Source organism: Borostomias antarcticus (genome assembly GCF_949987555.1).
Source record: "Borostomias antarcticus genome assembly, chromosome: 30".
Classification (NCBI taxonomy): domain Eukaryota; kingdom Metazoa; phylum Chordata; class Actinopteri; order Stomiiformes; family Stomiidae; genus Borostomias; species Borostomias antarcticus.
In genome coordinates, this window is record NC_140263.1 from 5,458,722 (window position 1) to 5,470,894 (window position 12,173).

General features: G+C 46.9%; 1 protein-coding gene across 2 annotated transcripts; it reads right to left on the reverse strand.

Annotated features, from left to right (window-relative positions):
* Window positions 1–706: 706 nt before the first annotated feature.
* smpd4 (sphingomyelin phosphodiesterase 4) lies at window positions 707–12,048 on the reverse strand. 2 transcript variants are annotated; one of them, XM_084460067.1, is made up of 20 exons: window positions 12,006–12,048; window positions 11,015–11,095; window positions 10,769–10,855; window positions 10,139–10,275; window positions 9,917–9,992; window positions 9,418–9,526; window positions 9,268–9,320; window positions 9,038–9,186; window positions 7,808–7,940; window positions 7,327–7,398; window positions 5,705–5,800; window positions 4,817–4,965; window positions 4,327–4,417; window positions 3,839–3,936; window positions 3,474–3,637; window positions 3,041–3,246; window positions 2,427–2,657; window positions 1,817–1,948; window positions 1,551–1,679; window positions 707–1,099 (listed from the first exon to the last, which is right to left on the reverse strand). In XM_084460067.1, the coding sequence occupies exons 2-20, from the start codon at window positions 11,051–11,053 to the stop codon at window positions 776–778; spliced, it is 2,475 nt and encodes an 824-aa protein (XP_084316193.1). In that variant the 5' UTR covers window positions 11,054–11,095; window positions 12,006–12,048; the 3' UTR covers window positions 707–775. The 2 variants fall into 2 exon arrangements, with proteins under 2 accessions (XP_084316193.1, XP_084316194.1); XM_084460068.1 differs by lacking the exon at window positions 5,705–5,800.
* Window positions 12,049–12,173: the final 125 nt, after the last annotated feature.

Consider the following 12,173-nt stretch of genomic DNA (forward strand, 5'->3'; position numbering starts at 1 on the left):
CTCAACACGGAAAAGTTAGCTGACTGCAACAAGTCCTTTCGGTTAAAACGCCACACAACTCTCAAAAGTCACCATACCAGCGAATTTTACCTCAGAAAATGTATGTTTTCACCTCAGAATGTAGTTTTAAATTAAAATATACCGAGTTGACCGTTGGAAGTGTATTCAGTTGGTGACGTGTCATGGCGGCACCCCACATACGTTGCTAAGGCAACCCGTCAGTCCGCCGGTGGCTGACGGAAACATCCGAGTTGAATAAACATGAGATATTTTAAACAAATAAGTTTAATATGATTTCCTTTGATTTGGTTTCCGCCTTTCATTACCCCTCCTGTTTCCATGCACCCTAATAAGACATTATCCACTACACTTCCTATGTTTATGCCTCCAGAGTCATTCCACTACAGGTGTACCAGCTAAATTCTTTAATCAGTTTAGGAGGAATGAGAAATCTGCTTGTTGGTTACAACTGTGAATTGTGTCATTTGAGGTTGTCATCTTTCAATATGTAATGGAAAACTGTTAAATATAATTTGATTTTGATGGACAGTTGGCCCTTCAAATTTCAGTCACTGCCTCACTTAAAAAATATATTTTGTGCATACCATCTGAACATCAATGCAATGGCATTTATTTACAAGATTAAAATCATACAACAGACTGCAAAAATATGCAAAAAAACACAAAATAATCTGCTTTCATTGACCTGCTATTGGGTTTTCAGTTAATCCTCATTGACCTGCTATTGGGTTGTCAGTTAATCCTCATTGACCTGCTATTGGGTTTTCAGTTTATCTCCAAAGAGCGTCATGAAGAGTCCATAGAGGAGGCTCCCAGAGAGGATGAGCAGAGTGCTGGAAAGGGGGTTGAACGAGAGCAGCGCCCCCATCAGGTAGAGCAGCAGAAGCCCCAGCAGGGTTCTGTAGCTGGCCAGCGTGCGGATGCTTAGCCGCGGCCGATGGTTCCGCTCCAGACTTCTCCGCGTCATCGGACTCTTTCGTCTCCCGTCGGCCGTGTTGACGGGGCTAGCCAGGTAGTGACGGCCGAGACGACCCAGGAAGTCGGGGCGGGAGCAGAGGGCCTCCATGTGGCCCCCAAACTGGGGGTGGAATAGAGGTTCAGATCAGTGGACAGAGAGATAGGACTGAAATATGGATTACATCATCAAACCACATGACTTACTAGGGCTGGGTATCGAGTCGAATTTCAAGAATCGATTCGATTCCGATTCACAAGGTTCAGAATCGATTATCACGATTCAATTCGATTTGATTCGATTCGATTCAATATCGATTCGGTTAGTGTTACTAAAACGTACTAAAACTTTTTTTTTAGCTGTAATCTTAATTACATGACTGCCAAGTTATGCAACACATCAATACTAGGGCTGGGTATCGATACTGATTTCCAAAAATGAATGAATGAATGAACTATTCATACCTTAATTTATTCATTCATTCATTAAATAAAAGTTCGATTTTGTGATTCATGAATCGATTCTGAATCATTTGATTCAGAATCGATTTTTTAAACCCCGCCCTATGACTTACCCTCTCATTCACCAGAGAGGCGATCCTGAAGAGCAGTCGAACGAGCACAGGGTTCTCATAGCTCCTGATGGGCTGAAGCTCTGGGTCTCCTTGGTACTCGATCTCAAATCGACGCAGTCCATTGATTATCTGCACAAAAACACACGCATAACATCATTATCACTCAAGTCATGGGCAGTATACGGTTTATTTATATCATTATGTACAGTACATGATAGGAATTCCATGTGGGATGAAATGCTTGGCTGTGAGCAGCGTTATCTGACCTGCATCCTGCCCAGGTCTGTGAGGATGAGTCCGTTCTCCCCGGGGATGGAGTCGGGCAGCTGTCTGGAGTTCCCGTCCTCCGGTCCCGAGCCCAGGTTGGACATCAGCTGGGACAGCTGACCTGGGTTCAGCTACATGACCGGGTACAGCAGAGGCACATGAGTTTAGGGCTGGGTATCGAGTCGAATTTCAAGAATCGATTCCGATTCACAAGGTTTGGAATCGACTATCACGATTCAATTCGATTCAATGTCGATTCGGTTAGTGTTACTTAAACCTGTTTTTTTTAAGCTGTAACCTTAATTACATGACTGCCAAGTTATGCAACACATCAATACTAGGGCTGGGTATCGATACTGATTTCCAAAAATGAATGAATGAATGAATCATTGAATGAATGAATGAACTATTCATTCCTTCATTTATTCATTCATTCATTAAATAAAAGATCGATTTTGGGATTCATGAATCGATTCTGAATCATTTGATTCAGATGAACGTAGCGCTACGATGCCTCTGGGAAACTCAGCCCTGGATGTTTAATATCGTACATCACGTCGATTTACATGACATTCACCCTTCAGAAAATACTGAGTAACGCAAACTGACCCTAAAGATCTGGCAGAGGTACTCCAGGGCCCTGTCCAGGAACTCGTGAGTCTTCTTCACACACTCGCCCGCGTCGTCCACCTCTCCTCCGGAAAAGGTGTTGTTGAGGTCGGGGGACGCCATCCCAAACCAGGACAGGAAGGAGTGGTTCGCTGCCACCTCGGCGGAGTGATCCGATATCCGCTTAGCGGTCTGCCGGGCTTGGGCGATGATCTGGATCAGCTTCAGAACCTACAGTAAATGGTAAATGGACTGCACTTATATAGCGCTTTTCCACCTTAGCGGCACTCAAAGCGCTTTACAATGGCCTCTCATTCACCCATTCACACACACATTCACACACCAATGGCGGTAGCTGCCATGCAAGGTGCTAACCTGCTCATTGGGAGCAATTTGGGGTTAGGTGTCTTGCTCAAGGACACTTCGACATGTGGACAGTCGGAGCTGGGATTCGAACCACTGACCCTTCGATCATTGAACGACCCGCTCTACCAACTGAGTTACAGCCGTACATCGAGGAACGGCACACCGGTCACCGCCGCGGGCAAATTTCCGGACGCAGAGCGGGAGACGCCGAAATATATCCGAATTCAGACGGGGACCTCTCCACTCACCACGCCCCTCAGTTCTGTGCCGAACATCTGTTTGTACTGGCAGTCCTGCCCCTCCAGCCCGAACACGTGGCTCTTCACCCTGAACACGCCGTCCGTCACCACGGGCTGCCGCGCCGACAGGAAGCTGCCGCCGTGCCCCGGCGTGAGGAACGCCCGCTGCTGCCGGTGAGGGAGGACGTGCTCCGGCTCCAGGAACAGCTGCTCGCCTGGGAACGGGGGAGGGACAGGGGGGAGGAAGAGGACAGGGGGAGGGACGGGGGGAGGACAGGGGGAGGGATTGGGGGAGGGACAGGGGGAGGGGGAGGGGCAGGGGGAGGGATTGGGGGAGGGGCAGGGGGAGGGACGGGAGGAGGAGGAGACATGAGGAGGTTTAATGCGGGCATGGGACACTTCCGGTGTAGAATCAGGTAGGTAACAGTGTCTCTCTCCTCACCTTTCTGGATCATCTCCGCCAGGTTCGGCTGGGCGAAGACTTTGGCCACCCTGAACACCATCTGAGCGTTTTTCACGTTGACCAGGTCTGTGCGGACGACTCTGTTGAGAAATCCCTGAAAGAGCTTTGTGTACATGAGCAGATTCTCCTGCACGTACGAGGCCCTGAAAGAGAAAGAAAACGGGTTCATATTTAGACTAGAAAAAACGCGTAGTGGCTAAATGCCTCCGCCCAACAATGCCAGTTGCAGTTAAAATTCAGTTGGTCTTGAGAGAGGGATGCACATCGATACATGTAACTAGAGAGATAATGCTAGCTAGTGCTAATGCTAACGCTAGCTAGCTAAAGGGTCAGGGTTAACTCACCATTTCTCAGGGACGCCTCTGTTCTGGTCCGTTAGGGGGCTGGTCTTCTCTCCTGTGTACCTCCATGGCTGGATGTAGCTGAGCCACGTCTCCATCACCTGAGACCAAACACAGAGTTCAGGAACGTTCTAGCATCTGGTCCTGCTTCACCTCGTCTCTCACACTCAGACCTCTCCATCCCGGGACAGGGGGGGAAAACACTATTTCTTTAAACCAATCCCAATCGTCTTCACCAGAGTAGTTGCTAGGTTGTCGTCGTTTCACGTCGTCTGGGAGAATCTCCACCATCGCCACTGATTGGCCGACCACATCAATCCGCGCCCACTGATTGGCCGACCACATCAATCCGCGCCCACTGATTGGGCGGTAATAAATGAATGACGAGGCTTATCCCTAAAACCTATATCCGTTGAGTCGGACTGTTCCATGTGAAACGGCGGGGAAGGACAGAGCGACCGCCATAGCTGAAGTGAACTCTTTGGACTTACGGCTCGGAAAGAGGCGTCCAGGGGCCAGTGGCCGAAGCAGTGCTGTAGGAACACGTAGAGCTTCTGCTGGACAAACCGCTGGACCACTACCCTGCAGGGACAAGGACAAAGAGAGGACGTGGTCAGGCGATCGCTCCCAATACGTGTTCTCAAAGCAAACTAATGTGTACCAGTCTTTCCATTCTCCTCCTATTCGTGACTGTAGTGCTGAAGGTTCTAGTTGAGTTTTAACCCTTTTAATACGACTACGTCACCGGCAACATTTTAAAAATATCTAACAAATATTTAATAATATTAAAAAAAATATCTAACAAATCTAAAAAATTCCTCACTCCAACACTTGCTGAAAGCTGAGAAACTGCGCTTTCTAGTATTATAGGGAAAATCCAATTAATATTCAAAATGTTGTCACTATATTTTCAGGGTTAAAAGGGTTAATAAGTCATAGTGATGAAGACTCGTCCCCCGGGGGAAGGGGGGGTGAGCGCACCTCTTGAACTCCTCCAGGGGGCTGGCGTGGGAGTGGGCCGAGGGCGAGGAGGAGACCTGCTCGGGTTTCAGGCTGCTGGAGAAGGCGTGCAGGTGCTTCACGAGGAGCCGGACCACCAGGACGTGCTCCTCTGACGGACTGAAGGGCTCCTGAAACAACAGCCAATCACACCGGGCCCCCGAAACCAAGCCAGCCAACCAGAGAGAAGGCCTGGGACATCTCCTTACCCCCGTCACTCCCTGCTCTGAACCTCTGCTGCTTAAATACCTGAGCACACCTACAGCTACACCTGTGGCTGGCTAGTGAGCACCACGTGAAATCCATTTCTCAATTAACTAACCTAAACTTTATCGAACATACAGGTAACATATTCTAAAGAATCGCAAAAAATTCAAACTGAAAAAAAATGTTTGGACCAAAAAAAATTATTGAAAAATTAGGGCAGAAAGTTAATGGTTGTTCTGTAAAATGTAGTAGTTTGCTCTTAACACAGACGTGAAATGAGAAAGACAAAACGCACACTTAACAACAAAATTGTGTAACAACACCACCAGGCATTGAGAAGCATGCTTTAAAGACATGCACAGAAAAAAAAATTAAACATTTAAAAAAAAAAAATCAACTCAAGTTAATTTTTCCATTCAAGGATACTCCTCTGTGATCTAAATGATACATAAAAGCAACTTCAAGTTGCATAGTACGCAACAATATAGGCCAGATTGGTATCATGGAATAGAATACCCATCATGCATCATTCATAATTGTGATCACATGATTATGTTTCAGAGAAGTACCATTGACCTTCTTGTTACTGTAGCCCTAACATGGCTGCCTGGCCTAGTTTACCTCCAGTAGGCCCCAGGGGGCAGAGGGAAAAGGTAAGAGTACTTGGTAGGTGTGGAGGGTCCCAGAGCCAGGAGGGGGTGGGGGTTGGACCGGGCACGGCATGCTGGACATACTGAGACGATACTGCAGCAGCGCCAGCTGGACAACCCGTCACAACCAGGAGAGGAAGGAGGAGAGGGAGGGAGGGAGGAGAGGAGGAGGAGAGGGAGAAGAGGAGGAGAGGGAGGGAGGGAGGAGAGGAGGAAGAGGAAGGAGAGGGAGGGAGAGGAGGAGAGGGAGGTGAGGAAGAGGAGAGGGAGGGAGGAAGGAGGAGGAGGAGAGGGAGGGAGGGAGAGGGAGGAGGGGAGGAAGAGGAAGGGAGGGAGAAGAGGAGAGGAAGAGGGAGGGAGGGAGAGGGAAGAGGGGAGGGAGAGGGAAGAGGGGAGGAAGAGGGAGGGAGGAGAGGAAGAGGAGGGAGAGGAGGAGGAGATGAGAAAGGGGAAAACAATGCAGTGGGAGCAGGAGAAAGGAAGAAAGAGGAGGGAGGTGAACATGAGAGAGAAAAAGGATAGAGTGCATTCACAAAGGAAAATGGCCGAGTGGGAGGAGGATCACAAAAAGACAGACAAAGAAAAATAGATATTGACTGCAGAAACAAAACGCTATGATGGCTGAGGGCGATGCAGCAGCCCCTTTCACAACGGTTAACTTCTTGAACTGACAGGACGACACACAAGGTTAATGAGTTGTTAAAGAGATTTGAGGTGGAAGAACGGTGGGGGAGAAAGGGGGTACTGCATCTCTCACATTCTATACATCTCATTAAAGAGATTTGAGGAAGAGAGAGAAAGGGGATACTGCATCTCTCACATTCTATACATCTCATTCAATCTACCTGAATCACAGAACAGTCTAATGGTGGATACATGTACTAGTGAGTGCACTATGGAAGAGCTACTGGGAGCAAAGCTCTCTAGATGCTGTGGATGTAAGCGAGAGGGGTCTGTTGGGTTGGTATCACGGTGAGGACAGAGGACAGGACACGGACGCCATCGTAGGGGGGAGGCAAGCAGCCCAGCGACCGACAGCCGATTGGTCGGATCCGCAAACAAGACAGCATGCACAGTGAGAAGAAGCAAAAGTACTACTATCAAGACATGCCGATCATCAGCGTAGCATCTTTGCTCTTGCAGTCGCCCGTAAGCAAATAATTGTGCGAAAAATGAAAGTGTCAAAACAGGAGAAAAAAAAATTTCTCAGAAAAATCTCAAGCAGCGATTCTCAGTCGGATTTCCTCTGGAAAATGTCTTCTGTGCTCTGCCTGTGCCTAGTCTGCTGTTAAAAAAGAGATACTCAAGACTTAGCCACATAGGAATAAATACAAAACGAGTAACAACCTGTGCCCACGTTGCCCAGTGCCAGTGAGCCATTCACCCCCATCACTTGTGGAAGGAGGTTGATTTCTTTGCTTGATGCAGAAGAGTGTCTCCATATCTGAGCTTGTGTGGAGTGGGATGAGGAGGAGGAGGGTACTGGGAGGTACAGAGCACCACAGGCAGCCCAGTGCAAACTATGGGCAGGAGAGGGAGTGGGGGGGGGGGGTTGTGATCAGCCAGTCAGCCGTGCCGTGCTGGGGGGGGGTGGGGGGTATGAGGAGGGGAGGAAGGGGAGGGCCGTGCTCTTACCTTCACCTGGGGGGACTGGAGCTTCTGGTACATCTCCAGGGAGTAGTGATGCAGCCAGATCTCCACAAACACCTGGGGGGTCAAAAAAAACGACAGATCACATTCACATTCTTCACGGCAGATATTCAGGGCTGTCAGACAGCTAGGGCTGGGTTTAAAAAATCGATTCTGAATCGATTCTGAATCAAATGATTCAGAATCGATTCATGAATCCCAAAATCGATCTTTTATTTAATGAATGAATGAATAAATGAAGGAATGAATAGTTCATTCATTCATTCATTCATTCATTCATTCATTTTTGGAAATCAGTATCGATACCCAGCCCTAGTATTGATGTGTTGCATAACTTGGCAGTCATGTAATTAAGGTTACAGCTAAAAAAAAAAACTCAAAAAATTGAATCAAATCGAACTGAATCGTGATAATCGATTCTGAACCTTGTGAATCGGAATCAAAACGATTCTTGAGGGCGACTCACCTGTAGGAGGGTCTCTGACCTCCAGATCTCCTGGGCCGCAGGGTCAGCGTTCACAGAGGGCTGATGGGATATGTGCCGTTTCAGCAGGCTGGTGCTGTGGATCCCATACGCAGAAAAAGGCACGCTGGGAGATCTGGAGAGAGAACAGCACACAGGAGAGAACAGCACACAGGAGAGAGAGAACAGCACACAGGAGAGAGCAGCGTGAAGAATAGACAGACTCAGGAGTACGTCCTTTAATGGCAGGTGTTTATTTATTAGATCTTTACCTGGGTGCAGGTGTTTATTTATTAGACCTTTACCTGGGTGCAGGTGTTTATTTATTAGACCTTTTCCTGGGTGCAGGTGTTTATTTATTAGACCTTTACCTGGGCGTAGGTGTTTATTTATATGACCTTTACCTGGGTGCAGGTGTTTATTTATTAGACCTCTACCTGGGTGCAGGTGTTTATTTATTAGATCTTTACCTGGGTGCAGGTGTTTATTTATTAGACCTCTACCTGGGTGCAGGTGTTTATTTATTAGACCTCTACCTGGATGCAGGTGTTTATTTATTAGACCTTTACCTGGGTGCAGGTGTTTATTTATTAGACCTTTACCTGGGTGCAGGTGTTTATTTATTAGACCTTTACCTGGGTGCAGGTGTTTATTTATTAGACCTTTACCTGGGTGCAGGTGTTTATTTATTAGACCTCTACCTGGGTGCAGGTGTTTATTTATTAGACCTCTACCTGGGTGCAGGTGTTTATTTATTAGACCTCTACCTGGGTGCAGGTGTGTATTTATTAGACCTCTACCTGGGTGCAGGTGTGTATTTATTAGACCTCTACCTGGGTGCAGGTGTTTATTTATTAGACCTCTACCTGGGTGCAGGTGTTTATTTATTAGACCTCTACCTGGGTGCAGGTGTTTATTTATTAGACCTCTACCTGGGTGCAGGTGTTTATTTATTAGACCTTTACCTGGGCGCAGGTGTTTATTTATTAGACCTTTACCTGGGTGCAGGTGTTTATTTATTAGACCTCTACCTGGGTGCAGGTGTGTGTATTTATTAGACCTCTACCTGGATGCAGGTGTTTATTTATTAGACCTTTACCTGGGCGTAGGTGTGTGTATTTATTAGACCTTTACCTGGGTGCAGGTGTTTATTTATTAGACCTTTACCTGGGTGCAGGTGTTTATTTATTAGACCTTTACCTGGGTGCAGGTGTTTATTTATTAGACCCTTACCTGGGTGCAGGGGCAGACACGGAGCCTCTCGAGTCAGAGAAAGGCGAGGGTGGCACATTGCCCTCCGTGGGGAGGAAGTACTTGAGGTAAACGTCCACCAGCACAAAGTAGGCACTATCTGACGTGCTCACATGGCCTGGAGGGTAGTTCTAAGAAGGAGATATCATCGCATTATTGTCTGCTGATCATCCTGGCGATGTTACAATAGTGTAATGAAAGTGGATCCTTACCTTTGGCGTGATGAGACTGGAGGCAAAATTGAACATGTAAAATTCGAATGGATCTGCATATGGCTAAGGAACACCTTTTTTTTTGTCTATGGTGAATGTGATTTGTCAGGTGAAGAGATGACGGTGTGTGAGTTTGAACACGAAGGATACTGAGAGCCAGGCTGAGTGTCAGCAGACCGGAGAGAGGGAACTGCAGCTTGTTGTGAAAGAGCGGGCAGTCAGGAAGAACTCCTTCCTGTATGGACGCCCTCACAGGACCCTACAAGAGACAAGCTCACATGTCAATAGCCATGTTTCCATCCACACGTTTCATGCGAATTAAGTTATATCGGATTAAAAATGCCTTATGGAAACAGTAAAATTCAATTAAAAGTCATGAAAATCGACAAAAAGTTTGGACTGTCGATCTAGTCGGATTTTCTCGTTTGATAAAAGTATTTTGTGATAAATGCTTTATCCGATTTAAAGCTCTAGATGGAAACGCACGTTCACCGGCTTTATTCGCATTCATATTTTTAGCGGTCCTCACATAATTCGATTGACAAGTGGATGGAAACATGGCTACTGTGTTGACCAGGAAAGTGGATTACTTGCCAGATAAATTTGAACACAATGTCAAACTGAGCTTTAAAACAGAGAAGGTACGAACCGGTAGATAACTGACAGGTATTTCATATTTGTACTCCTCTGCTTGGAGCTTGTACACAAGCTTCATCATTGGCCCGCTGAAAAAGGCACAAGAAGAGAAAAAGTCAAGCACAAATCTACAAAAATCACATTTAAATGCTTTTAACTTAAAGAGGGACACACAAGAACAAAGCTTGAGTACAAACAGACTAAGTGAAAGCTCAGACTCAGTTCGCACCCTCACCTGGGGTCCAGGAAGTCCATGGTGATGTTGTACTCATGACTGCGCGCCTGCAGGAGTCTCAGGTTCCATCCATCGATGACCCCGTCCAGACTGCCGAAGACGCTCTCCACCAGCCACGGGAAGATGAGGTGCAGCTCCTACAGGGACGGACTACAGCGGTCAGTCACCAACATCAGTCCACTCACCAGTTTCACGTCCAGATAACCAGCATCAAGACTCAGGTAAGACAACATGAAAACAGAGAAGGGAGGACGACACATTCAGTTCAGCTGGTCTATGGTAAATGGACTGCACTTATATAGCGCTTTTCCACCTTAGCGGCACTCAAAGTGCTTTACAATGGCCTCTCATTCACCCATTCACACACACATTCACACACCAATGGCGGTAGCTGCCATGCAAGGTGCTAACCTGCTCATTGGGAGCAATTTGGGGTTAGGTGTCTTGCTCAAGGACACTTCGACATGTGGACAGTCGGAGCTGGGATTCGAACCACTGACCCTTCGATCATTGAACGACCCGCTCTACCAACTGAGCTACAGCCGCCCCGGTCTATATGGTCAGCTGATGCCTCAAGGCATGGCATATTCCTGTCCACGCATGACAATATGCATCATGACATGACTGTACCTTTGCAGGGTAGTCATCGATCACCTTGACCAGCTCCTGGCATCGCTGGAGAAAAGGCTTAGTGGTCGAGTCCGCTTTCAGGTTGGCCTGTGGATAAAAACCCAAGTCTTAATGAAACAGATTACAACAAGACTGTAGCATTGAATGAATAAGCACAGAGTGGCATAATGCAACTGAACTATTGTGATATTGATAGAGTAGATCAGTGAAAGCTACAGTTTTGTTAGTTAAGAAAGGTAATGTTACCAGCAGGAAACTGGGTTGTTGCAAGGCTGGGGCGGCCATAGCACGTCCTGGATCAGGCAGGTATCTGGGCCTACTGGACACCTGGAAACACAGATATAAAACATACTTGACACCTGAAAACACAGATATAAAACATACTTGACACCTGAAAACACAGATATAAAACATACTTGACACCTGAAAACACAGATATAAAACATACTTGACACCTGAAAACACAGATATAAAACATACTTGACACCTGAAAACACAGATATAAAACATACACCTGGAAACACAGATATAAAACATACTTGATGATTTAGAATTGCATGTACAAGGTACATTGCTTTTCTTCTTTTAAATCAACTGTTAAATAAAACTACTACTACAACTTCAAGATCAGTAGTGTTCATAGAGGAAGGTGAAGGTGAAAGAGGGGATTCTGGGCAAGTCTCCTCTTGGAATTTAGAGACAGAGAGAGACAGAATAGAGACAGCATGTTACTGATAATGAAGCGTTTGTTATTGACTGCATCCTCATCTGTTCTACTGAAATGCCATCACTGCATGATACCTTCCCTCTAACCCACCCAAGCCCAGTAACTCGGTTAGCCTGGTTAGGGGTTAGCCTGGTTAGGGGTTAACCTGGTTAGGGGTTAGCCTGGTTAGGGGTTAGCCTGGTTAGCCTGGTTAGGGGTTAGCCTGGTTAGCCTGGTTAGGGGTTAGCCTGGTTAGGGGTTAGCCTGGTTAGCCTGGTTAGGGGCTAGCCTGGTTAGCCTGGTTAGGGGTTAGCCTGGTTAGGGGTTAGCCTGGTTAGGGGTTAGCCTGGTTAGGGGTTAGCCTGGTTAGCCTGGTTGCAGTTGCTAGCCGGCTGTGGCTAGCCTAGCATGCTAACCAGCTATCCAGGCTGAACACAATGACAGCTCACACACGGCCAACCAGGGTGGAGAGATACTCAATGGTTTGTCAGGAAACATCATTGTAAAGAAAAATACATTTTAATCTTTTACCTCCAAATAGTGACAGTTTCCAGATCAGTTTCCAATCTACCGCGTTTCTACCAGACATCAAAGCGAAGCGACTAAAGTGATGTCATTTCCCTAAAAGGCCACCGTTGTTCTGCTGTGCTCTCTAACGGGGATACAGCGCCCCCGTGTGGTTAGAATAGGCAAGGCAAG